Below are 27333 nucleotides of genomic sequence, written 5' to 3' on the forward strand. Positions count from 1 at the left end.
GGATTCTCATAAAACAAGGTTGGCGTTGCTAAAAGAACACTCTGGCCTTTCATATAGATTGTGAAATTAGAGTGCTGTAAAAGCTGAGAAATTGGCGTAAAATTCATGCACAAAAGTTGTTTCATAACACCGAATCCTGAATTCAAGCATTTCAAATTAATCACTAAATGAGAAAACTCATTACTTGTTTAAAAAAAAACCAACAGTATTACTGATTTCCTCCCTCTCACATGGGAGGAATACATTAATTTTTTAATACTTTGCACCACTGTATTTTTGATACATACTGTTTTATCTACATGAGCCATTCTGGTCCTTTTAAATGCCTTGTAACTATACTTTGAAAATGTCAGTGGAAAAGTAATAACTTACTTTGGACTTAAATAAGAAATATTCCACATGACCGTCTGCATTACTTTATATTTACAGGTATCAGGGGTTGAAATGACATAGAAAAGTCTTCGAAGCGCTGACTGTGAAATGAGCTCCTTCCACTTGACGCTGAAAGGAGGTACTATTTTCAATTGATTTAAATACTGGTAAGATCTCTCCAAGGTGGTTTGGATGCTCTCATTGTCTCCAGTTTGACGTGAGGTAGAAGTGGGTGGATAGGTGGCCCTTCACTGTGCTAGAGTCAACTGGTGGTGGCCAGTTATGTAGAACTACAGATACTCATATTTTATTTTTTTTTCCCCTCTCTTCCTGTGCTTTGGTGAAAGTTGAGGAAGTACCTGTAACAAACAGTTTGTTCAGATTCAAATTTAGAGCAGTTAATAGTTTGTCTCAAAGTTGAACTGGGATTTAGTTTATAAAGATTTAACTATTGCAGGCTTTTTTGTGCATATTCTTCTTTGATTTCTATGCCTTCGTTTTGATGTAGCTTCAACAGAATGTATTGGATAATGGGTTTTCTTTAAAGGTGTGACTTTTCTGTAGTCCTGCAACTTGCAGGATCATCTGGAAAGGAGACGTTTAAGGACTACAGTTTGTGGTCATCACTTCAGTGTCAGAATACCACAGTGGATAACCAGATCCATTTCTAAAGGGTGGTTGTGCCTCGCTTTGTGTGATTCAGCATTCATGCATGCCCCTGTAAAATGATCAGCTGCATTTGATTTGTGTATTGAGCATGTTAGACAGGAAAGTTGGGATCTCAGGAAGGTAGTAGACTGGAAACAAGGTGTAGTCTGTTAGAAATGTTATCTTGCTTTGCTGCTGTGGCTTAACCCTGTTACGCAGCTTAACTGCTTACTTTTGTTGACAGGAGTAAGCACAGCAAAGAACAAGGTGTGAGCTCTGTGAATTATTGTGGTGGGTTGAATCTTGTCTTGGTGGTTATACTTTGGAGCGAGTGACCATACATGGGTTTGGTTCTCCACACCCTCCTCCCCTCATTTCAATTAAACTGTATTAAAGTTTTACTTAAAAAGTAAATGCAGTTCTTTCATATAGGTATGCCACTAAATTGGGGCACTTTACAGCTTTATGCTATTATGTTGTTCACAGAGATGATAATGAGTTGCCTTTAAACTACCATTTTTGTGTTCTTCTGTGTAGCTCAAAGGCTAAGGATCTGTTGGTCTCACTTGCTATAATTAATCCCTATAGACAGTGATCAATATTGTAAGCCACTTAAGTTAACAGCAACGTGCTGATACACAATTGAAGGGCTTAGGTGCTTTCTATGCTACTGTTTTGAGTGTTTTTCATTGTGTTGGCCTTTGTAAGAATCTGTCATGTCCCTGTATTTATACATTATTTAAAAGTAAAATCTTTTCAAAATTGGAGACAGAGAATTTGGAAGACAAAGATACAGTTACATGTTTTGCACAGCCTCCTGAAGGAAAAGTTTGCTAAATCTGCTGCATGCAGACTTAGGGACCCAATATGTCTCTAAACCTCTTCTTGTGGCATTTGAAGTTGTCAGTGTGCCTAAGGCAACTAAAAGGGCAAGTTCTGTGAACACAGACATCCCACAAAGAACAAAATGTCAGTATCTTAAATTAGGTGCACTTGTTTTCTATTTCTGTTTTCAAGATGATAATTTTGGAAATTTGAAGGAGCAGTAGTAATTTGTATTTTAACTATAGGAAGATAAATATTCGGAAAGTAACTTGGAAATCAAACCTTTCCTTTTTAGTAGCTCAAACCACAAACATGATTGGTTGGTGGTGTGGGGTTTTGTTTGTTTGTTGTTGAGTTTTTTGGGTTTTTTTTTTTCCTTGTTTCTTAAAAGACTTCACATACATTTTTCCTTTGAGCTCAGCAAGCTTTGAGCTGAAACACTTTTCCAAACTAAGTATGTAGGCAGTGTCATCAGTGAAATTGCCATTCTTTCTACATAAGTGAAATTTTTGAGCTTCTGTGGTTGTATCACAGGAGCATTTCATATTGCTGAGGCTGGGGTAGAAGGCACTATAAGGCTAAAGTTGTTAGCTATGTGAACTACCTTAAACAAAGGTTCTACTTCTTAAACAAAGTTTACTGTTTCACATTTGTGGATTTTGAATAGTGTTTCTCTGTATATTCTGCTTAAGAAAAAGTGTAAAAACCTTGTGTGGTCACTTGAAACTGTACTGACTGGAATAGAAATGCTTCACATACTGTAAGGTATTGCAACTACAAAAGCTAGAGGCTTCTTCCTTTCATTCCAGAGTTTTTAATCTTTACTGTTGCAATATTTGAAGGGGGTATGTGTGTGAATTTTGAAAGAACAGAACTTTAAAAAAATTGCGCTTTAGCATACAATGTTAGAAAGACATCCACCATTGGTACTGGAGACGCGTAATGGGTGCAGAATGTAAAGCTTAACCTCTTGGGTATCTTAGGTATCTTACCCTAAGTTGAAGTATTCCTTGTTTCCTTTTAGTGGTTAAGTCTGTCTTACAAAGTGGTTACTTACGTCTGGTTTTGGTTTTGTTACTTGCTCGTCACCTGTGTAATGTTATGTTATTTTTGACAGAAACTTCATTTTCCAAAGATCTTTGCTAGAATTCTCACTCAATCTTTACTGCAAGTTTTGTTGTTGCCCTTTTGTTTTAAGTCATCTCTTTAGGGTAGGCAGAGGGGTGCTCTTGCTATTACATTTAGGATGCCTGTAGAAAATGTGGTTTTGTATGTGTATGCTGCTGTCCGAATAATGTGTTTTATAAAGTCCTTCCTTCTCCTTCTCCACTCCCCTTCTGCACTCTTTACAGGTGTACTGAAACTCGAAGAATGATGATCACCTCATTGACAAGTTACAGGAGAACCACATACAAGACAGCTAAATAAAGACTATGGTACGAGTACTTTGTCAGATAAACTGTCCGAAAGAAGTACATACTCAGAGGCTGTTATATTGAACTCTGCTTTGTGTGTCCCTCCCTACTACCCCAGCACTTCTGTGAAGTGAATGTTTCAAAAGAAGGAGCTGTTGTGGCTTAGTTGTCACTAAAGTGAACTACATTGGCTATAAAAGTAAGTCAAGGCCATGTTTGTTTTTCAGGTAATACCATCTCTTCTTCCAGCCATTTCTAGCTGGGTAGAAGGCAAATATTAACTAGGACCTGTGAAATAAATGTTTTGCAGTGGATTGCTATGTGGGGAACCAGATTGCATTAGAGTGAGAGGGAGCAGCATGCAAGATAGTCAGGAACTGAGGAAAGGCAAGGCAGTGAAATGCAGACCTTAACCTACAAGGAGATGTCAGATGGGAAAGAGGTTAAGTGTTTGCCGGTTGGCTTACAGCAGAAGGCTTGGGAAGGGCTCTAAGGGCATCTTGCCAAGAAAAAGCAAGCGCATCTGAGAGAGGAGCAGGACTTGGTAAAGATGTAGAGTTTTCGTGGAAGCCACTTGCAGGCCATGAGGGCAGTGGGTGTCTCTGAACAGACAAGTCTTGTCTTTGTTGGAGAAAATGCAAAGACAACCTGAGGTGTGAAGTGAAACTACGATTCTTGAACACTTTGTTTTATGTCTGACCACAGCCATTCATATTAGCTGCGGTTTCCACACATGTTTGACTTTAGATGCCAATTTAAGTGACAGATCATACTGGAGTTACAGTGTGCTTGTCCTCCTGCAAAGAACTGTAAGTTCATCTGCTCTTAAAAGCAGTGCTTCCTCAGCTGTACAAGAACAGTTCAAAGAACAAAACTTTGTACATTTCTGTGATTGTGTCTCTCATAAACGTGTGGAAAGAGGAGTAGCTTAGCCAAGCTTGATTTCTAAATTGTATAGTGTAGCTTACATCACAGTCTGCTAGCATAACTGGTCTGTGCTAGAAGGTTGGGGGTTTTTTTGGCTTAACTGTGCTGGCAAAAGAAAAATACGCTTTATGCAATAATTATTCCAGTAGAAATTTGGAGAAATTCCAGTAGAAAGCTGAAAACTGAGCAACCTTCCGGGGAGGCCAACATTTGCCGTAGTTGAGATCTTCCAAAGCTGGGGCTAAATTGCCAAACCCATTTTTTCCCTCCCCAAGATGACTAATGCTTCTCCTGATTTTTTTTTAAGGAGTAATGCAGCGTGCAGAGGACAGTGCAGCTTGAACACTTGTACCACACTAACGGAAAAAAATTCTTTGCAGCAAAAGATGACATCTACTTTTTTGCTCATTGGTTGTCTCATTCTACTGAAACCTCTGTTCAGTGCTGGTAAGTTACATGCATTGCTGAAATTACCATTTTAGAAAAGAAAGCATGCAAGAGACTAGTTATGTGTATGTCGTAGAAAAGAGTTATTGAGAGCGAATAGTTGATTTGGGTTTTGTTTTTGCTTCAGCACATTGAAGATGGAATGGACAAATTGACTTAAATATTTTTAAATCTAGCCACTTAAATTTAGGGTATTGAGGCTTTGATTAGTCTCTCCCTCATTCCTATGAAGAAAGTCCAAAGAGATTGGCTTCCTTGACTTAAAGTCAGCTGTTGAATGCCTACTTTAAGAGACATGCTGTAGCTCTAGTCCTGAAGTGGTAGGGCTCAGTTTCCTTTACAAGTAGTTAGTAATATTTTTAATGGTGGATTCAATTTTTCAGAGAAGTTTAGGACTACATAAATTACTGATGCTTGTTTTGCTGTTTTTGGCATGAGCAGTCTAATATTAATGTCTCTGAATTAGTTTAAGCTCCATAGGGTCCTTTGGATTAGGTGACAGAAAGATGGTGAGACTGGAAAGGTTACTGAAGACTTTTTTATTTTGAAGTTGAATGCATTTGCTTTGCATTTATACAGACATTCAGCAAGATTTGTAAAATCAGTCAGATGTTTTGCAGTTTCATAGGAATTCAGTGTTGCACATGTATGCAAAAGTTTGGAAGCGTTTAAATCCGCTTTGTAGCCAAATGGCCTGCTCTGTTTGTACTAAACTGGTATTCTCCAAGTAGTTTTTGCTTGCAGATTTGGGTTCTTGATGACTTATTGCAGTATCTGTCCTTCTTTCTCTGGTATTTTTTTTACTGATGTTTAAAAAAACTGCTTGCTAGGCTGCATGATTGTGTCTTGTCAACTTGTTACACAGCCAAAATTGTAAAAATTCTGTTTATGCTCACCTTTTATGTGATGTTCAGAATAATATTCGTAATGTAGAGGGTATTCTGGATGAAGATGACAGAAATTGGAAATGTAGTAAGGAAATAATACATCATAGTCAAGACTTTTTAATCTAAATACTGTGCCTCTCCAAATTTCCTTTGCATTAGGACATGTTTGTTCATAGACTTCTTTCATGTGTTGAGGTCTTGATCTCATTCCATACTATCTTGTGCTTCAGATCAAAAAACATCTTCCCCCCCACCCCCCCTTTTTTTTCTTCCTAATTTGTTTTTGGCCCCACAGTCATAATGGCTAGAGTACTGTGAGGAGCTCTGCACTGCTACTGTTTGCACAATGCTTTTCATAGATAGTATCTACATTAAGAATCTGATAATTCTGGAAAAGTACTAACGTGCCCAAATAACAAGGACATGACAGGTGAATTGGGAAGCTTGTGTTGCCTGGTGAATCCCATTTATCTTCTTATACCTTGGTTTGCCCTGAGGCTATTTGACTTATATATGCTTGTAGCTGACTGCCTTAATAGAGGGAAGTTGTGGCTTAAGCTTTGTAAAATATGTGGTTTAGATCCTCAACCAGAAGGTGCTAAACAAACAAAAAATGGTAGTCTTGCAGTGTTTTAATGGTAAACTGTTACTGAAAGCTTATTTTCTAATTCTATGTAACTTGGAATGGATATTAATACTTCTAAAACATAAAAGCATACAGATAAAAAGCATTTTTTTTTCTTTTTTTTTTTAACAGAAGAATGCATTATTTGTGATTACTTTGTGCTTGTTGGAGAGCCTATAGCTATTAGTTGCCCAATAAGTCCATTGCCAGTGCTTCCGTCTGATTACAATCTGACATGGTATAAAAATGGTAGTGCTACGCCAGTAACCACAGAAAGAGACGCCAGGATCCATCAGCGAGGGGGCTTACTTTGGTTTATTCCTGCAACACTGGAAGATTCTGGACTTTATGAATGTGATGTAAGGTAAGACAGGGAAGAGGGAAACAACTGGGTTGCTAATGCTTACAAGTGTCGTAATTTATTCGTGGAACTTGAGTGTACAGAATATTTTGTTGTAGGTAGATCAGTTAAAAGCATTGTTTTGACCGTGCTTTTTGTTTCTGCGTTCTGCCTTTTTTTTCTTTTCTTCCACACAGATAGCATTGCAAAAGTAGTTCATTCAGAAGATTCTTTATCTTAAAGCATGGTGTGTGGGGGTTGGTTGCCTGTTTTGTTTCTTTGTTTTGGATGAAGCGTAAGGTCACAGGGAAAAGTCTTAACTGCTTCAGCTTTTCCTATGTTCAAATTGCTGTTTGATACTGACATATCTGAAGAACATTTTGGTTTCTTCATTGGATGTGGTTAAATGGAAGAAGGATCTAAGAGGAGCAAGCTCTGCATGTTATGCAGTGTCACCACACACAGACTTTCTGGAGAGCGTGGCAACTTTTTGGGAATCATTTTAGAAATTTGCAAATTAAAAGGCAGAACACCATTCTTATGTTTTATTTTCAAACATTACCAAATGTCACTGGTCAAAAATGAGAATACATGTAAAGAGCAAAGCAGTGTGCTAGACTGCTTTAGAGAAAAGAAAGTAATGCATCCTCAGTACTGCTCAAAAGATCAGAGTGTACAGAGAAGAAGAAGAAAGGCATAGATTCTTTTCACCTCTTTGGTACTTTAAAGCTCTTGCCATATTTACAGCTCGGATTATTGCAGTGGACTTCACCACTTCAGGTGGTCAGATCTTATTTATAATGGCTGAAATTCACTTTGTGCTGAAGAGGAAATTAATTTTGGGAAAGCAGACAGAAATTGTTCTTTTCCTTACCGTCTTCCCATAGCACACTGAGAAAAGCCAATGCAGGCTTTTTGGGTGACTCAAAATTTGTCTTCATAGTGTGTAGTTATGTATACTGGTGTGCATACAGTACACCAGTACACCAGTTATGCTGAAGGGGTTTGGGTTGTGAATGTAGTAACAGTGATCAGCAAAAACTTCCAGCGTAGGTGCAGACGTTTGCACCTTCCTGCTCCAGAGTCGATAATGATGGTAAAATTCTAAGTCAGAAGAAATGTAATCCTTTCAAAGCTACCCAGTTAAATAATTTTAATTTAGTCTTTCCTGCTATGTTTCTAGTTACTGTAGCTATGAGATGTGTTCCTTGTGGACACCTCACATCCCTGGCTTGCATAATGTCAGCAGGACAAAAAACTTGCTAAAGTTCAGTTGTGTTAACTGTAGGCTACATTTTGTGCATCAGTCACTTAAACCTTAATTACAGAGGTTGCCAAGGTGCATTATATATAGAAGTTGAAGCCAGGACTGTCAAAATATGCAGTTCAATCTTGTGGAAACTTCTCCCATAGCATAGCATTGAGAAATGAAGAGTTCAACAATGAATTAATAGAGAATATTCATAGAATAGTTAGGGTTGGAAGGGACCTTTAAAGGCCATCTAGTCCAACCCCCCTGCAAGGAGCAGGGACATCTCCAACCAGATCAGGTTGCTCAAAGCCCCGTTCAACCTGGCCTTGAATGTTTCCAGGGATGAGGCATCCACCACCTCTCTGGGCAACCTGTTCCAGTGTTCCACCACCCTCATTGAAAAATTATTTTTCTAATGACTAATCAGAATCTACCTGTATAGGGACTGAAAGGCCGCTATAAGGTCTCCCCTGAGCCTTCTTTTGTCTAGACTGAACAACCCCAACTCTCTCAGCGTGTCCTTATAGGAGAGGTGCTCCAGCCCTTTTATCATCTTTGTGGCTCTCCTCTGGACTCAGTCTAACAGGTCCATGTCCTTCTTATGTTGGGGGCTCCAGAACTGGACACAGTACTCCAGGTGGGGTCTCACCAGAGTGGAGTACAGGGGCAGAATCACCTCCCTTGACCTGCTGGCCACGCTTCTTTTGATGCTGCCCAGGATGCAGTTGGTTTTCTGGGCTGCAAGCGCACATTGTCAGCTCATGTTGAGCTTCTCGTTCACCAGCACTCCCAAGTCCTCCTCCTCAGGGCTGCTCTCAATCCATTTTCTGCCCAGCCTGTATTTGTGCTTGGGATTGACACAACCCTTGTGCAGAACCTTGCACTTGGACTTGTTGAACTTCATGAGGTTGGCATGGGCCCACCTGTCCAGCCTGTCAAGGTCCCTCTGGATGGCATCCCTCCCCTCCAGCATGTCAGCTGCACCACACAACTTGGTGTCGTTGGCAAACTTGCTGAGGGTGCACTCTATCCCACTGTCTATGCCTCTGACAAAGATGTTAAACAGGGCTGGGCCCAACACCGAACACTGAGGAACACCACTCGTGACCAGTCTCCACTTGGACATCGAGCCGTTGACCACCACTCTCTGAGTGCGACCATCCAGCCAATTCCTTATCTGCTGAGTGGTTTGTACATCAAATCTGTATCTCTCTAGTTTAGAGAGAAGGATGTCATGCAGGACAGTGTCAAAAGCTTTGCACAAGTCCAGGTAGATGACATCAGTTGCTTGTCCCTTATCCACTGATGCTGTAACCCTGTCATAGAAGGCCACCAAACTGGTCAGGCATGATCTGCCCTTGGTGAAGCCATGTTGGCTGTCACCAACCACCTCCTTGCTCACCATGTGACTTAGCATGGTTTCCAGGAGAATCTGCTCCATGATCTTGCCAGGCACAGAGATGAGCCTGACCTTTACTTCTGGCTTAAGCTTCTGGTTTCTAGTGCCATCTTTCCTCTGCAGAGCTACTGTACCACAGGTTCTTCTGAACTTCCAGTGTGAAGTGGTTTTACATTGATTTTGCACCTTGATGGATGTGTTATTCAAAAGCTTTGTCTCTCTTCAGCTAAGAGTTACAGCCTGTTTTTCATGATATGTCCCTCCAAAGAATGCTGAGATGAACCTATCTTCTGTTCATTTGGCACCACGGGTGTGCCAGTGTAGATATGTTTTGGGTTGCCCTGAACTACTGTGTGTTGGCAAAAGCAGCACTGAAAATGGCAAGGCTAGGTTGGTGCTGTGGGCTCCGTAGAGCATCAACTGTGAGAAATCTTGGCTTCCCCTCTGGTGCTTCCAGAGCAGCTTGCACTGCTGCTCACAACACAAAATCAGAGCTTATTCCCATCTGTCTCATTCTGGAACAGGGGGTGAGGAGCTGAGAGTGATGTTTAAGAGCTATGGAGGCTGTAGCAGGGGTGTTAGAAGCAGGGCTGGTGGAGATGCTGAATTCCTTCTCCATACACTCCCTGACTTGCTGGAAACAAGGAACCTGATTGTTAATAACCTGACTTGTCTACTGTTCTCATTACAGGAGCCTTAAAAAATCTAACCAAAAAACTATAAATTTAACAGTTTTTAAGAATGACAACGGTGTGTGTTTTAACGGCAAAATGAAGTATGAACAAAAAGTGATGAGCGCAAATACTGGAAAGATTATATGCCCTGATCTAGAACATTTTAAAGATGAAGACAATAACCAGCCTGAAGTACACTGGTATAAGGTATTGTGTGTGTTTACTTCAGATATACAAGACAGGAAATATTCTATTTAAAATATGTTATAAAGTAACAGTGAAAAGCAGCTTTTGGAAGGGAAAGTTTATTTTCTCTACAGTTTGAGTAAGGCATCTATCTTGCTACACTCTTGGGAAGGTGTAAGGAGGTATGAGTGGCATGTTTTAAAGAAACAATTTTCCATTTTTGTGTTGGAAGTTTTCTCGGAGTAAATAACATGTGTTTTGATTTGTTGATTTGTGAAAATCTAGTTTATCCTTTTGATTATTTTATGTACATAATAAGTTTTAAAACTTTTATGTTTCCTTAAATACAAGGCTCTGCATAAGTATTTCAGTTTTGCGGAATATTAGGGTTGTCCTGTCTGTTGATCATGGTGTGATATTCTTATCCCCCTTGCTCTGATTCTGCCAAAATACTCTGTAGACTATGCAAGCTTAGAAATATGTATTTTAGCTGTGTTAAGGTAAAATTCTAAAGTAGTTCAACTCTTAATTCTGATGCTGGTATTAGGAAGAATTTTTTTACAGTGAGGGTGGTGGAACACTGGAACAGATTGCTCAGAGAAGTGGTAGGTGCCTCAGCCCTGGAAACATTCAAGGCCAGGTTATATAGGGCTCAGAACAACCTGATGTGGTTGAAGATGTCGCTGCTTCTTGCAGCGGGGTTGGACTAGATGACCTTTAAAGGTCCCTTCCAACCCAAACTATTCTATGATTTTATTATTAAAATAGAATGGGCCTGTACATTTAAAATAACCTTGGTGCTGCACCAATACGTCTTCTTTTGAGATGAAGTAATTCTAAACTGCTTATAGGTCAGGGAAGAGAAGGAAGTTTTTCACTGTATTTGCATTACCACTGCAACGGTAATACACCCAACAGCACGAGGCGCTGCTGCAGCAGCTCTCATTCATCTCAGTGAAGTAGGAATGTATGTGTTCTCATAAACTCTCCTACATGCGTAATAACTTTTATTACACCTGAAACAGATAACTGACAAGCTATTAAATGAAAGCAGTGATCTAAAACACACCACTTGAAAACTTAAAAGTTTGGTTGCAGTGATTCTTAAAAAGTGCAAATGCAGCAAGGCATCATCAGGCATCATGTTAGAGCATAGTGATGCTTTGATAAGAACCCACATTGTGGCTTTAAAAAAAAAGTCAGTATTTGTCAAGTATTTTAATAAATGGTAGCGTTCAGTAACTTATTTAATTATCAGACTGTTAGTTCCCTTAAATCACAGGTACTTTTGATATATTTAGGAGTGTAAGCCTGGAGTTCTTGAAGACAAGCGATTTGTTTTGGCAGAGGGTGAAAATGCTGTCTGGATTTACAATGTAAGTGTACAAGACAGAGGAAACTACACATGCCATATGATATACACGTATATGGGAAAACAATACAATGTCTCACGAACTGTGAGTCTAGAGATTAAAGGTGAGTACATTGAGGTTATTCTCTTCTTTTTTTGGCTGTGCTTTAAATATTTCTATGCAGGAGTAAGCTATTTGGCATATTATTTTTTAGGTCTGTGAAATTAGAGTTGCAAATCTTTAGTTATTTTTTTCCTGAATGCTAAAATTAAAATACAATAATGCGTGTTGCTACCCTTGAGCATTGCTTCTGAGGAAGAATTGTCATGGGGAAATGAGAAATGTGGGGTTAGGAATGAGAATTAGAAGGAAGCAGTGGTTACTGGGGCGAGGGGGTTTGTTTTTGCTGAAACTAATGGTGCACCATTAAATTAAACAAATTAGAAGAAAAAAGAAAGAGGAATTTTTACTGAGACCATCACAGCGAAACACCTGTTTGTAGCCCTGTTGGTGAACTTGCTTACAAAATTCAGTACAATCTCAAATGATGGGAAAGTAGATATGACAAGCTGTAAATTTGAAATTGGTACTAAGTATGGAGCTACAATAGTACCAAACAATAAAACAAAACCATTGCAAAACTATCAGCTGAAGTAAGTTGTAGAAGTCTTCTTGCCTGAAGACTTAATTTTTCTCTTTGTTTCTGTTAGAAGGACCACTGCGGGTGAGACCAGAGTTTGTTTATCCAACGAACAATACAATTGAAGTTGAACTTGGTAAGTAGTGATTATTTAAGAAGTCATTAACATTCAGTAAACCAAATAAGCTCCTGGTCTTTCTGAAGTAACACATAAACAGTTCCACTGACTTCAGCAAGATTGGGAGATAGGCATGTGGATTGAGGATATCTGGAAGACAGATGATAGAACATGATTCCCACAAGTAATTTGCAGGGGAATGACTGTGTGCCTAAGATTGGTGTCTCTTGACCAGCAGCGTTGAGTAGGATACATATATATATATTTTAATTATTGCCATCTGTCCTTTGTACAACTTCTGAGTGGCTATGTCTTGACATCCTCAGTATCTGTGGAAACATGGTTACATGTGTGTAGCATGTTAGGGTAGTTACCAGTTGACTAGTTCAGTAGTTTTTTTTCCTCCTGTATGTTTCCTGTCCCCCTTCCCTCTCCACAACCTGGATTTTTTTCCTTGTTCTAGGGTATTGAAAGGTTTCAGATACTGATCTTTTGTGAAACAGTGAACTGCTAGTTGATGAATATCCCAGGTATTGTTTATCTTAGAAATTTCTTAAATGGGAGATTCTGGATATAAGGAATAACTTTTTCCCAGTGAGGACAGACAGGCAGTGCAGCAGGTTTTCTGGAGAAGTTGTGCAGCCTCCGTCCTTGGAGGTTTCTAACTGGAAAAAGCTGTGAGCAGCCTGGTCTAACCTCAAAGCTGGCCCTGCTTTGAGGAGAAAATTGGACTAGAGACCTCCCAAAATCCCTTCCAACCTCAGTTACTCTGTGATTCTACGGGCCAAGTGTATGGTGTGCAAGTCTTTTCCTAAGCAAACCTATACACGTCTAGATTGCACCATATGTTGGACAGAGTTGTGTTCTACTGATGTAGCCCAGAAGAATGGGATTTGGAGCTGCTTAAACTGTAGATTTTTTTCTTGTTTTGCACCACGGAGAACTGTTTCAAACAAAATATCTGATTAAAAAGAGCATTAACTGATTTTGGAGAATTGTGGTTGGCTGTTTATTAGAATTTCCTAGTACAAGATTTAAGCTGCTTGGTAGTCTGTTGAGGAAGGATTACCAATTAGGTCATTAGAGAAGCTCTGAGGAAAGGTTGCACTGGGGCTCTGGCACCACATGGGAGCTAGGGCCAGAGCATTGTGGGTTATACTTATGTACATCACATTGAGGGTGGTCCCACATAACACAATTGGTTTTGTTGCTGCTTTTTCTGACACTGAGCATGTCACTACTGTGTACATCAGGTGTTCTTTTCTCCTGTTGAGGGTTCGTGCTTCCTTTCACATTATTTGAAACATTTTATCTGGCCCAAATTCTAACTTTGAGTAGATGTATTAAGCTAAAGTGAGCAGCACTGGAATACTGGTGGGTTTTGTGATTTTAGTTGGTTGGTTGTTTTTTTGGTTGCAGTTGTCTTAGTTTTGGATTTTTTTCTTTTTTTTTTTTTTTGACGTCAACAGAGGTAAAAGATATCTCATTCTGAAGTTGCCAGGTTCTGCTGAGGATCAGTAGATTTTGACCAGAGTAATGAATGAGCTTTAATAGAAATTATGTTGCTTCACAGTCCAGAAGGTTTTGTTTTAAACAGTGGAATGTTCAGGATCTGAAATAAACAGTATTATTTTGTAGACTTACAGTCGTACAGTTTTCAGATGGTTATTTAATTCTGTTGGAAATATTCAGAAATGGCTCAGCAGCCTCTTTTCAGGTAATTACATCTTCTCTGGCTTCATTACAATGACATGCCTGAAAAGCTTTGTTTGTGCTCTTCCAATAATAAGGAAATTTGTTCACCAGATCGTAGATTGAAATAGGGATACTTGGCACAGTCATATTTTACCTCAGACAACCCTAATCTTTATGTGTGAAAACTTTCCTTTGCCTTTGTAATTGTAACTGTGGAAGAAATGAAGTAATATTATGGTGGGGCTTCCCTGTACTGCATCTCCCACCCATTAAAATATCATGTAAATCTTGCCCCCACTTCTGACTGGTAATTAGTTATGACTTCCCATTTAATTCAGAAAAATTCTTACCAATGCAACCTCTACACAGAAGGAGTCTGATCTGCATAGCCCTTTAAGAGGCTATTTAATTTACTGAAGACATCCTTTAGGATTTTCTTAATCCTTGATAGTACTTGCTGAGAAAATGGAGAATATAGCAGTTATTAGTCCAGGGGCTGCCTGTGACTGTCAGCCTCTATTAAGGTGTGTTACACCGCAACTTGTACAGACTCGTTATTTTAGAATAGCTTTGGTCCATATTTGTCATGGCTTAGACACTGCATTAATTAAAAGTTGCTGATGTATTATTGGATGCCTTAGACTGGCTAAGATGAACAAACCCAGCTTTGATTGCCTTACAGACATTAGGAAAGCAGTCACGTGTGAAACTAAAAGGAGACACAAAGCCTTCACCCATAAAGTGAGTTTATTTCTCTTCACATAAACTGAACAAATACAAATGATTCCCTACTACAGGGAGTCACTTTAAAGGAAGTTGGTGAAGTTTTTTGGGTTTTCTTTTTTTTTTTTTAAAGGCACTGCCATTCAAAAGTAATATTCTCTGTTTGGTACCTTTAATGGGAAGCTGGGGAAAAAAGATCTTTGCTCTTGTTAAATGCCTTCCTGTGGGGCAGAACCTGGAAAAATTTGCATGAACCTGGTAACACCTGTATTTTTGAATGAGAAATGGCAGGAGAAGGTTGTGCAGAAACCTAACAGTACATTCATGAAAGTGTAGAAATCGAGGGTATGCAACACTTAAGGGATTTTCTTCCTTTTGAAGAGCTGTGCAATGCACTAAACCACATCTTTCGAAAAAAAATAATTATTGTGGTGGAAGGACATGAGGGAAGAGATTGGGGTGCCTCTGTGATTTCTGTGTGAACTGTTGTTTAAGTAACTGCTTTGCATGTGAGCTAAAGATTTATTCCATACTTTTGATAGTGACTCTCCCTTAGTGGAAGCATCTCAATCTGATGTGGTTCTACAAAACAAAACACTGAGCTCTCTACATAGGTGAACTAAGAGCCCACCTTCTCTTACCCATAACTTGCATGGGTAAAATACAGGAGGAGAGGACTCCAAGAAAGCTGCTTACTTTCCTGTAAATGGAGCCCTCTGAGATACATTGACAATAAATATATGCTGCAACTTGGCTTGCTTTCTTAACACTGAAGCATTCTGTAGGTTCTGGACTGTTAGTGGCAAAGGAGCAGAGTGACAGGTGAGCTTGCTCAGGAACAGAGTGTGAGGGTATTCAGAAACCATCCCAGTGGACGGTGTTGGCCAAAAGACGGATCTGGGGTAAAGATATGCGTGGTCACTAGGAATGGGATTCAGCTCCAGGGTGTAGGTGTCCATCCATGGGTATCTGTATATGAACTAGGGACGTTAATTCATACTGTTATCAACAGGGGCTCAATTCAGTTGCCTATACGTATGTGTCTAGTGCTATTTTGCGTGATCTGGCTACTCTAGCAGTGTAGGTTTCTTGAAGATCTAGAGTCCTATCTGCTGGCTCCATATGGATGCCTTGGATGCTGGAGAGCATCTCAGATGCCACCATACTGCATACATGCAACTGATTTGAGCCCTGACTTCTTTCAGTGGAGTCAGTGGAGTCTGGAGAGTCGTTCAGTTGATAAGGACCAGGTATCTACTTTAGTGTGAGTGGACTCCAGCAGAGCTGAACTCTGTTAGTAGTGTAGACATGTAGCTCACATGTAGACATGAACTTTGAGACACCTACATTTAGGATGGATTTTATATCCAGATTGGAGACACCCAAGCGCGGATTATAAATGGATGAGTTTTAAGGACTCTGCGTTTCAGAAGGTAAGTGGGTTTTTCCATATCCTTCCCTTTCCCAGCTGTTCCGTAATCACTTGATCCTGCTTTTGTTACAGGACTTTCAATTGCCATGTTTAAATGTTTTTGGTTTTTTTTGTAGGCTCTCATGTAGTTATGGAATGTAATGTATCAAGTGGCATAGATGGCTTGATTCCATTCTGGCAAGTTAATGACGAGGATGTTGATAGCTTTGATAACACCTACAGGGAACAGTTTTATGAGTAAGTATCCTTATACATTGAATTGTAAGTGCATTTCTAGGTGAAGTAATCTGCAGTGATTTGCAGTGAATTCACCATAAAGTTGACTACTAGTCAAATGTCAGTAGTCGTTGAACGACTGATTAGAAGTCTGCATCAAGTACATTATATTATTATTGCTTGGTTTAAAAAAAGAAACATATTATTATGAATCCTGATGTATCTGATACAAATGTAATGAAGCAATCATATGTAGGTTTTTAGAATGCTGTTGTGAAACATATAATTCTGTATGCTTACAGAATGCACTTATTTATGCATTTGTTCTTTTGCAATCCTCTTTGCTAACAGATGAAAGCCTGCCCTCTGTCATTAATATGTGAAGGATAGATTGTTCCAAGACAAGAAAACCATCCCACTTATTTTTATTTGTGAGGTTGGTCCTTTTCTAAGTACAGACAGAGCTGCTAATCCTCAAGAACACAAGGCAGAAACTCTTGTTGCAAGACATTTAGGAGTTTTTTATGCTCAGGAAAATTAAACACAAATTAGGCTGATAAAACCAGCAATTTCTTTCAGGAGAGCAGGACCTTTGTTGCTCAGTGATTGGTCTGTGCTGTAGCAGAGTGAGGTTGTACTGTTTGCTTTCTCATTGTGTCAATCACTGCTTTTCAATACAACCCTTAAAAGGCAGTGCAAAGAAGAAAGGAAAAAAAATCTCAGCTGATCAGTTCACACTCATGCAGAAGAATTGATGTTTCTATGAAGTGCCATCATCAATGCAAAATATGGCTGGAGAGTTAGGTTGCAGACTGCTCGTAAAATGATGTTTTTCATTCAGCTGTATCTGGCCTCCAGAAGGAATCTTAGTTTTACTTTGTCCCCAAGTTCCTTGAGGGGGAATTATTACTTTCATTATAGATCTGTATACTTGATTGTTTGCCTATAATATTAGGGCCCCAGTTTATGGTCTCTAAGGCACAACTAAGTACATTATTCTCTAGGGCATTAAGTTTCTCAGCTTCATCAGTTAAGACACACGTGCAGCTCTATGTAGATATGTTTAAAGTTATTATAACTGCAGCTTCTTCTGAAACTAACTTGGTGCTGCTATTAAACACATCTTCCTGAAAAGCATTTAATATATTTAACTTAGAGCAGTTCTCTGTTAAGAGTTTTGGCTTGCTAGGAAGTGATCTCCATTTCTGATAACTACCTTGCCTGATAATTTTCCTATGCCAGAGATGGAGATGTGCAAAACACATCCTGTGCAAGTTGTAATTAGGATTAATAGCTCAAAGTAAGTTATCCAGTATCAGAGAAATTAATCTAATTGCAACAATAATATTTTATTTAAAAAAATAGTAGCAATTTCTCAGCAATTAAATTTGTAGAGCATTTGCTAGTAGCAAAGTATACTGTAGGCATGGGCAACATTGTGGGCTTGAGGACTTAAACCTAGAAGACAACTCTTTTCTCTGCTGAGAGGAAAGTTAAAACTGACTTGAACAAATCTGAACATGTTGCAAAATGATGAGGTTTGTGTTGGCATCCCATGACAGAAGTTGCTGGCAATTATATATGTAATAGAAACTGGTTCTTCAGGATATTCTGCAAAATGACTTTTCCTCCCTGAGTACATAAGGTCACGTCACTTTGCTATATAGGATAGGATGCCAGTTTGTAGGTACCTTCCTACTGCGGCCCCTCCTGTTTTATACTTGTAAATCTGCCTTAGAGCAGGGTGATATTTAGGAGGATAGCATATTATATCTCCGAGCCTTTTGTGGTAACAGATATCAGACATAAAGTCAGCATCATTGTGTTTGTTGTCATTTAACACCAGGGTCACCCAGCCTTTGTGAATCCTGTTCATCGTTATTCCCTAGGTTGGTTGGTGCCATTGACTGTGGACACTGTGGGTTCCGGGAGTCTGTTAGTATGCTTAGAAAGATTTCAGCTTCATCATCAGTGTAAAGAATCCTGGAAGATTATTTTTCTCATGACGTTTTTATTACTAGTTATTACTGATTTGAATAATATTTCATTCACAGAATCATTTCAGTTGGAAGGGACCTCCTGAGATTGTCTAGTCCAACCCTCAAGCTCAAGCAGGGTCAGATAGAGCAGGTTGATGAGGGCTTTGTCCAGTTGGGTTATGAATATCTGCGAAGGTGGAGACTTCACAACTTCTATGGGCAACCTGTTCTGGTGTTTGACCACCCTGACAGTAAAAAAGTGTTCGGATGGAATTTCAGATGGGAAAGTGTTTCAATTTGGGCTTGTTGCTCTTGTCTTGTCAGTAGGCACTACTGAAAGGAGCCTGGCTTCCTCTTCTCCACTCACTCCCGTGAGGTATTTACACACATTGATAAGATCCATGTCCCGCCTCCAAGCCTTGTCTTCTCCAGGCTGAACAGTCCCTGCTCTTTCATATGACAGATGCTCTGCTCCATTAATCATTTTCATCACCCTGCACTGGACTTTCTCCAGTAAATCCATACATCTCTTGTACTGGGGAGTCCAGAACTGGTCCTACTACTCCAAGTGTGACCTCACCAGTGCTGAGTAAAGGGGAAAGATCATCTCCCTCAACCTGCTGGCAGCACTCTTCTTTCTTACGTCCTACAATTCTGAATACCTGCGGACTGATTATTCATCCTCAGGTGCAGGATTTGCATTTTGCTTTGGACTTCATGAGGTTCTTGTCAGCTCATTTCCGCTGCCTGTCAGGGTTCCTCTGCGTGGCAGCACGACCCTCTGGTGTATTAGCCATCCCTTTGAGTTTTGTATTATCTGCAAAACTGCTGATGGTGCACTCTGTCGCACTCAGAAAAAAAAAAAAACCAACAACTCAATGCGTATGGAAAATACCAAGTCACTTCTGGTCATGAAGCTGTTTTTTACAGAGCTGTTTTTTATTTACTGTGCTTCATTGGCTCCTTAGGTTTATAGAGGTAAAAAAATTAACATTCTTGTATTTGTTGATAGATGAATCTATCCCGTATTAAGCACTGATATTTCAGTTTCTCTACAGATATTTCCTTTTTACCCTTTTTTAATGACAGAGAGAGGATGCCTCATGGACTTGTTGTGTCTGGAACAAAATTTAACATTTCAGCAGTGAAAGTAAAGGATTATGCTCATAAATTTTTCTGTCACTTCATATATGGTTCTCAACAGTTTACAGCCTACATCAAATTGAAACGCCCAGGTAAGAGACCTCATCTTGATAAAATGGTGACCAATGATGGTTACTTCTCAGTTAGTTTGACAACACTCTACTTAGAGCTAAAACTGCGTAGTGTTCCATTGTGCAAAGTGGGCAATGCAGCTCAGTACCTTTCTTTGTGAATTTTTTGTCATATTCATAGCATAATTAAAGAAGATAGCACTTTTAATTTGCTTTGTCTTTTCTCATTCAGTGTTTTAGGAAACATTAATGAAAAACTCCAATTTATTTGAAGCAAATGAGACCTCAGTGGAATACTGTGCTTCATTTTACACACTTGTACTTAAAGAAGCATGTGTATCAGAGGAGACTGTGGATCTAGAAGAGCAGGGAAAATGGGCAATTTTCTAAAAGAGGTGGAGGGAACATAACTAAATGTGGAACAGACTGTCATGGACAAGGACATGAATGTATACGTGGACCTGGTTGTCCTGTCCTTCAGTGACAGTAATGGGCTCAGATTGTCAGGAGAAATAAAAAAAATATCTATTTATATAGTAGGAGAAACAGTTATAAGAGTAAAGGAATGAAATAGATTGCTTGGAAAGGTTAGGGACTTCCCATTACCGATGCATGTGCTGTGTTATCACCTTCTAGCTAGGCACATGCATGTTGATTGGGAGCATCCTGCCACTTGTTGGAGACCCGTCTTATGCTCAGAGACAAGGATAAGCTTGGCCTATGGCTGGCTGGCTAGTGAGAAATTTTCTTTTTAGTAGATGCACTTAAAGGTAAAGTGAGCTTTATAAACTCAAATGCAAAGCTGAGTAAATTAATTGTTTTTCTTTAGAAACAGATTTACAGAAAAGCAAATTGCCAGATGTTATAAGTGCCCGTTTTTTTTTTAAGATTTAGCTGCAGAAGAGCCTCTGGTCTGTTGAGCTTGTATTGAGCTGGCGTCCTCAACTGTGAGCCAATCCTTCATCAAACGTTATTCTCAAACTTACCGTTAACTGTCCACATTGTAAGCAAATAATTGACTGAAAGTGGATCAGTTTGTTACATAACTGTAAGTTCTTCATAAAAATTGTCAGGGTAGGATTTAACCTCAGAAATCCTCTAATGTGCATGAACTAAAAAGTGCAATTTGTGGAGGATGTTTATTTGTTTTAAGGACAACAGATCTATTAAGGACAACAAATTAATAGGTTCAGTGACATCTTCAAAGAGGCTAGAGACAATGGCAAGCTGGTTGATCTGGGGAGAATAGCATGGTCAGGAAATCACCTCCTCATCTCTGACTTTCTTGCTTTCTGACTGGTAAAATTTTGTGTAGGAATTCTCACTCTACTGCTGCACTGGGATATATGTCAGTGTTTTGGTGTTTCATCTGAAGAGTAGCTTCATTTGTCACATTGCTAAGGTATCTTTTCTCTGAAAGATAAAAGTAGGCTTGTCAAATAACAGTATTTGCAGAAAGCATGCATGAAAAGATTTCAGTCCTATTCATTCATTCCTTCTTTTTTTTTAAAAAAAACCCAAAACATTAATAACTAAACACTTTTGAACACCTCTTTTGTCTTTCTCTGGTCCTAGTGTATAACTGTGTTGTGTTTGTTTTCTCTCTTCTTATTCCACTCTACTGCAGCTCAGAACATTCAGAGTTACTTAATTGGAGGAGGAGTTTCTTTGGTATTTTTAGTGTTTTTTGCTCTCTTTATCTACAAGATCTTCAAAATTGATATTGTGCTTTGGTATCGGGACTCCTGCCATCTCCTCCTGGGTAGAAAAGGTACATTTGTGTGACACTGCTGTGTGTTGTAATGAGCCTTCACCTTCCCTTGCAAAGCAATGAGTTAACCTCATGGAGTGTGATTGGTCTTCCTTGGGATTTTTGAAAGGATAACATGTTTTTAGGATGTTTAGAATTAGTCCAGATAACAAAAACATCTACAGGGGAAAAATCAGCAACTTTCCAGGAATCCAGTACTATTTCCTTTCCCTAAAGGCCCACTTCAGTGGTTTGAGTGCTGTTCTGACAGCAGTTGTTTAGATTTTTTTATTTACTGTTCTTACAGAAAGCAGTAATACAGTTGAATTGTTGGGTGGTTTTTTGTTTTCCATAAACAAACCAGGACAGATCTCACTTTCTTTTGTTTTCTATTTGAAGGCACTTCTGATTATTTTACTTTCTGTAAATTCCTGGCATTCAGAAAAATTTGATGGAGGTGTTGTCTGTGAGAGTATTTCCAAATATCTGACAGGAGGTACATAGCTAGAGAAACAGAAAATATCTTCTAGAGGTATTGAGGTTCTCTTAGATTTCTTTGAAATCTTTTAAATTGGGTCTTTCTGAAAAGTTTGTTCCAGAAAATCTAGTACAATTCAGACCTTGAAATTTCCCAAATACTTTGTTTATGTTTTCATGGCTAAGTGGTTGCTGTGTGTTGAAACTCCAGGTCATGAAAATGACCTGTGAGTTATATGGCAGCTGGAGTTTTAAGTATTCACTTGTACTACTGGAACCACTATTTTCCAGATAATTCAATTATAACATTTTTTTTTATTTAGAGTTCAAAAAAGAATCTTCAAATCTACTTAATTTTGCAGGTCTCTCTTGCCTATTGAGATCCAGCATACTAAATTCTAGAAGGCCTGATTCTACAAATATTTTAGGCTTAGTATAATTATACATGCTTAGATAATAGCAGGAATAGGACCTAAAACAATAATTCAAGTGGGGAAAAAAACAGAGTTTAGAGATCTTTTTGTTTGTTTGCTTGTTTGCTTTTGTGTCTTTAGCATCCCTTTTTATATTACTCCTGTTGCTCACTGTTTAGTTTCAGATGGGAAGATCTATGATGCTTACGTTCTGTATCCGAAGAACAGAGCGAGCTGCTTGTATTCATCAGATGTTTTTGCTCTGAAGATACTGCCAGAGGTCTTGGAAAGACAGTGTGGATATAGCCTGTTCATATTTGGGAGGGATGATTTACCAGGAGAAGGTAAGCTATCTGAAGACAAATTACACTTGAATTTTCTCATTGGCAGCTGCAAACACAACTCTGAAACAGGGAATCAATCAGATGGTGGTTCTAAATATCTCCCACCGTTGAATGAGCTATGATTTTCTTATTCTCTCTGATGGAGAATGAGCAATACGGCACTGGGTGCTCCCATGAACTCTGCTTATCTCAGCCTTTCCCTTGTTGTCATTTAGCTTTTCCAGATTTTTTCAGTGTCTGACTAGCCTAGACATCTGGAAGTAGAAGGATGGTGAGGGGAAGAGGTTTTGAATGATGACTAATGGCAGGAAACATGGAAAAGTAGGTCTTGTGAGTGGTGTCAAAAGAGCCGGTTGCTTTGAGGTGACATTTGACAGGATGACTGCTCTACTGTTTCATTTTTATTTGCTCAGAGAATCGCTGTCAGACCAGCAGGATGCAATAAAGGGTATAATGGATGCTTAGACAGCGCAGGTGGAAAAAAAGGAGTACAAAGCAACACTGAGTTACAGAAATGATCAGCTGTATCGAAGACTAGTTGTCACTAGTGAAAGTTCTTACAAAGCATTGCTTTCCTTGCAAGGCTTTAAAATCCTTGTGGAGGTTTCCTCTGTGTGCACATAAAATTTAAATTTCTAGCATCTGACACTGAAAATTGCAATGTCTGTCCCACTGACTGCTTCTGTGAGGTGAAATTACCTTCCTGGTCTTATGACTTTAAAAAGTTAATACTGAGACTGAATAAGTTTGCAGAGTAGACCTTCAATAGAATTTTTGGTTTAAAAAAAATTGGGTGTGAGCAAACCTAAATGAGGGGGTTTGTGGCTCACTTTTTTACTTCTGAACCCTTTTAGAGAAGGAAGGGTTCCCTGAGAAGTAGAATCTGAAGTGCTGCTTTATTTTTCCACCTTGAAAAAATGCAATAGTCTGTTCTCAGGGTTAAATCATTTGATTTTTGTGTGGTATATACCGTATTTTGCTGTTTTACATTAATTGTCTGGAATGCCATAGAAGGCGTTCATTGCTTTCTCTTCCGCTTACATATAACAAAAACCAGCTAAGCGTATCAGAACAAGCATTTAAGGAAAAAGGTCATAGTTTTATGTAGGCCTATGGTTTTGGAACTTGTTTTTTGCAATCGCACCTGTGATGGTAATAAAATGGCATTAGCAAGATAAGTAGTAGATAGTTGGTAGCTCTTCTCTGTTTATGCAAAACAAGAATTTAGACATGCAGTCTGATGGGGTCAGATTGTGTTGCATTGGCCAAATCTCTCTTTGTTGGCTAACTCAGTGTAACTGCTTGCATGCTCTTACCCTGTCCCTACTTGTGAGGTAAAGTGTGTAGGCTCACATATCAACAGCGAATGAAGCAGCTGCAGCATGTTGGTTACAAAAATAGAAATATACAGCCTTAATTTTGCACAACCCTTTTCTCTACAGCTTTGATCAGCGTTGCTGATGAAAAAATCCGTCAAAGTAGAAGAGTGATAATTGTTTTAGTACCAGAACCCTCCTGTTACAGTGTTATAGAAGATGTGTCTGAAAAGCAGCTAGCCATGTATAATGCTCTCATCCAAGACAGCATTAAAGTAATTCTCATTGAACTTGAAAAAATACAAGATTATGCAGAGATGCCAGAAGCCATCAAATATATTAAGGAAAAGCATGGGGTTGTCCGATGGAAAGGAGACTTCTCAGAAAGATCTCACTCAGCAAGTACCAGATTCTGGAAGAAAGTGCGCTACCACATGCCATCCAGAAAAAGCACATCTTCATCAGGATTACATTTGTTACGGAAAGACTTTAATTCTCCCTAAATAACAACAGAAAAATGAGACTTACTGAGTCAATTCAGTTCACATAGTTGGTGATGAATTGATTGAAGGTCCCATGTGTCTGTTTTGTGCAGACAATCTCATCCACATTGCCTGGATTGAAGGTACTACAACGTCGTCTACTGATGTGAATCATCCTGGACAGATCAACACAACACCTTGTTGTGTCGTCAGTAGCACAGTGATGACATTGAAACAATGTAGGAAGTACATGAAGCCGTTTCCAAGAATTGCACTGTTTTGGTGGAATTATTTTGGTATTAAAAATGGAAGGGGAAAAGAAAAATCTAAAAAAAACCCCAGAAAACTTGTTTTTTGCAATTAAAGTTTGAATATGAAGGGAACTACATTAATTATAATTGTGATATTATGTAATGGGCATGACTGATGCCAGTAAATATTTGTGTCATTTTTAAAATGAAACGTCACAGAACTTTTATGTGCTACAAGTTCGTTATTTGCTGCGCTCTTCAGTTTGCTGAAAGATAAATCCCTCTGCGTTACTGCATCAGTATGTTATTCAAGAGAAAAGGTAAGAGACAATCCCAGCCTCCTAAAAGTGCTATTGAACCTGAAAAAGCATAAATACTCTTCCTTGATCTTTTTTACATTTTAAAGAACTGCACCATTTCTAGTAACTTTTCCCACACAGGCATCATAAAAATACCATTGTAATGCTGTACTGAGTCAAAAAATTCTTCAGAGGCTTAATATATTTATCCTTATTACTCAAGTGGAAAAATTGTCTAATGACACAGACTGTCTCCTGGGGAGTACAGGATGATTGGCTTCATCCCCACCAACTTTAAGGACCAGATCAGAGGCTTCAGGGCACCCACTTCTAGTGGGTCGCTGTTGCTGAGGGAGAGCAGGTCTTCCCTCTGTTCCCAGCCAGGGTGCTGGCTCTAGCATTTGTCAGCTCTGGGAGCTGAACCTGACTGAACAGACTAATGTGGCGGAAATTGTTCTTTTCCTTGGGATAGTTTTCTCCCAGATTAGTGAGTTTATGTGGTTTCCAGAGGGTTCGGAGGACAATGGCAGAAGAAAAGGAGTAGCGGGGCCATGCTTTTTGGCTCTTAGTGTGTTTAGAAAATAAAGCTAAAATAGAATTGTTGCCCAGAGAGAGATGCCCTGTGTTACCCTCTACAGCTGCTTGGTTTTCTCCTTTTCCTCTCCCCTGATGATGTAAGGAATCTGAGGGGACTGTGTACCTAATTTGGCTGCGGCTGGATGAATTGAAGCTGGAGTCACAGCTTCCTTACAACTGTTTGGGAAAGGAAGTTGTTAAAAGTTACTGTGCATGTTGAATCCTTTCTTTTTCCTTTTTTTTTTTTGTTTGTTTGTTTTAAACAATATTATATATGACTATTTTGTTAACTCTGAAGTTAAGTTTGACTTGTGTGTAGGCAGTGATGTAGTTTGTTATGATCAATTCTCTTTTCGGGGGAGGGAATTGGCTTGATTGATCTTAAATTATCCAATCTGTTTAATGCCATGGTTATAGCTATGAATTTTATAGGAGCAGGAGACGTGAGAGCCAAATTGCCTACGCTTTTCAGTCTGTGCTTGAAAGTTACATTTTAAGTTACAAGGTCTAGTTGTATATGGAAGCTTCAGGATTTGACTATTACTTTCTGCTTGCAGCTCTGAATTCCTGTTTGTGTCCTATCAGCTTCTCTCTTGCAGCATCTTTTGTGCTCCTCCCATTCAAACTCCAGCCTATCTTTTTCCATGCAGCTCCCTTATCGTGGAACAAGCAACTTACTATTGTGTCAAACTCCATCACTTTCCAAGCTGCCCTTGCAGGCTGTTGCCAATGCAGTGTTAGGCAGAAATTTTCCCTTTGAGTTGGTCCTTCGATATCTCCACTTGTTTGTCTGAAAAAACTCATGTTCTGCATCCTTCAGAATTCATCTACTCATTTTGACGCTGCAGCGTTGTCTTTTTCTTCTTTCATGTCTTAGGCCTTTATCTTCTTATGCCTCCATTCTCAACCAAACAAAATTGATAGTTTGAGGTGCCATCCCACGGAAGATCTGCCCAGTCAACCTGGGATGGTGTGACCCTTGTGTTCTGCCTAACAAGTGACAAAACTAGGGGAAAGGGTTCCTCTCCCACCTAAAGGGCTTTGGTTACCTCAGTGTATACTGGAAATTTGAAACGCTGCTTCTGGGACAGTGCCTTCTGAGCTTTGTGAGTTAAGTGTGTGTTTAGCCAGAATGGAATAAAAATCTCTTCATTTCAGGTTAGGAGGGAAAAAGTGCATTAAAAACATCAGACTATTTCAAATTGTCATGGCACTGGAATGTTTTATTCATGAATGTCACGTATGTATAGACCAATGCACATGCTTACATTATCTTCTCATTCTGTGTTTTAGTCAAGACAGAAGTGTCAAGGGAGGGACAGTTCAGGTCATGAAGTGCCACATTCACTTAGCTGTTGCACACAGCCAGGTGTGTTTGGTGACAGCCCATTGTAGGTTAAAAGAGCCCTGAGATCCGTCTGAAGTGACTGACATCCATCTGAGCAAGGCTGTTACTGTTCGCATCGACAGAAGAATTTAGTGGGACAGAAGCTGCACAGTTTGGTCACAGAACTCTTCTGTAAGAAGATCCCTATGTCAAATGTGAAGACTAGACACTTGAAGTATGATATTTGTACTCTGAGCACCAGGGTGCAATACTGATTTTGTGCTTCTACCTTGACAGCTCGCAGTATGCAGGCCAGCCAACAGACTTCCAGCGACCTCAGGCTTCCTGAATTATTTTTTTGCTGACTGGAATAGATTGTATGAAAAACAATGAAAAGTGAAAAGTTATTTTACTGAGCCAAAATACTGTTTTTAAAAAATATTTGTTCCTTTTGATATAGTTATACAACTGATGCTGAAGTTTTCTTGTGTGTTATGTAGACACTTTGAAGAAAAGTCAATTTTTTAATTCAATAAAGCACTACATATTTTTTTTCATACAGCGCTGCTTTTTTTTTCCCCCCATTACTCTACTAAAGCATGCTGAGAATGCACAGTGGCAAGCAGCAGTCTTGACTTGAAGTGTCTTAAACAAGACTGCTATCTTAGATCTTTATTCAGGCGACTGAGTGTGTGTGTGGGAGGGAAAGGGTTTCGTTAACCGTTGTGTTAA

General features: G+C 39.2%; 1 protein-coding gene across 2 annotated transcripts; it reads left to right on the top strand.

The window, feature by feature from the left end:
* Positions 1 to 427: 427 nt before the first annotated feature.
* LOC104473405 (interleukin-1 receptor type 1) lies at positions 428 to 26983 on the top strand. 2 transcript variants are annotated; one of them, XM_086769579.1, is made up of 13 exons: positions 428 to 511; positions 3198 to 3459; positions 4495 to 4634; positions 6279 to 6510; positions 9829 to 10018; positions 11299 to 11473; positions 12060 to 12125; positions 16074 to 16194; positions 19242 to 19387; positions 20994 to 21137; positions 22186 to 22350; positions 23793 to 24719; positions 26568 to 26983. In XM_086769579.1, exons 3-12 carry the CDS (start codon positions 4574 to 4576, stop codon positions 24167 to 24169), a joined length of 1677 nt encoding a protein of 558 aa, XP_086625705.1. In that variant the 5' UTR covers positions 428 to 511; positions 3198 to 3459; positions 4495 to 4573; the 3' UTR covers positions 24170 to 24719; positions 26568 to 26983. The 2 variants fall into 2 exon arrangements, with proteins under 2 accessions (XP_086625705.1, XP_086625713.1); XM_086769587.1 differs by having other exon boundaries at positions 3198 to 3281.
* The last annotated feature ends 350 nt before the right edge of the window (positions 26984 to 27333 follow it).

The sequence above is a fragment of the Chlamydotis macqueenii genome, chromosome 1, assembly GCF_036417535.1.
Source record: "Chlamydotis macqueenii isolate bChlMac1 chromosome 1, bChlMac1.mat, whole genome shotgun sequence".
In the NCBI taxonomy this organism is placed as follows: domain Eukaryota; kingdom Metazoa; phylum Chordata; class Aves; order Otidiformes; family Otididae; genus Chlamydotis; species Chlamydotis macqueenii.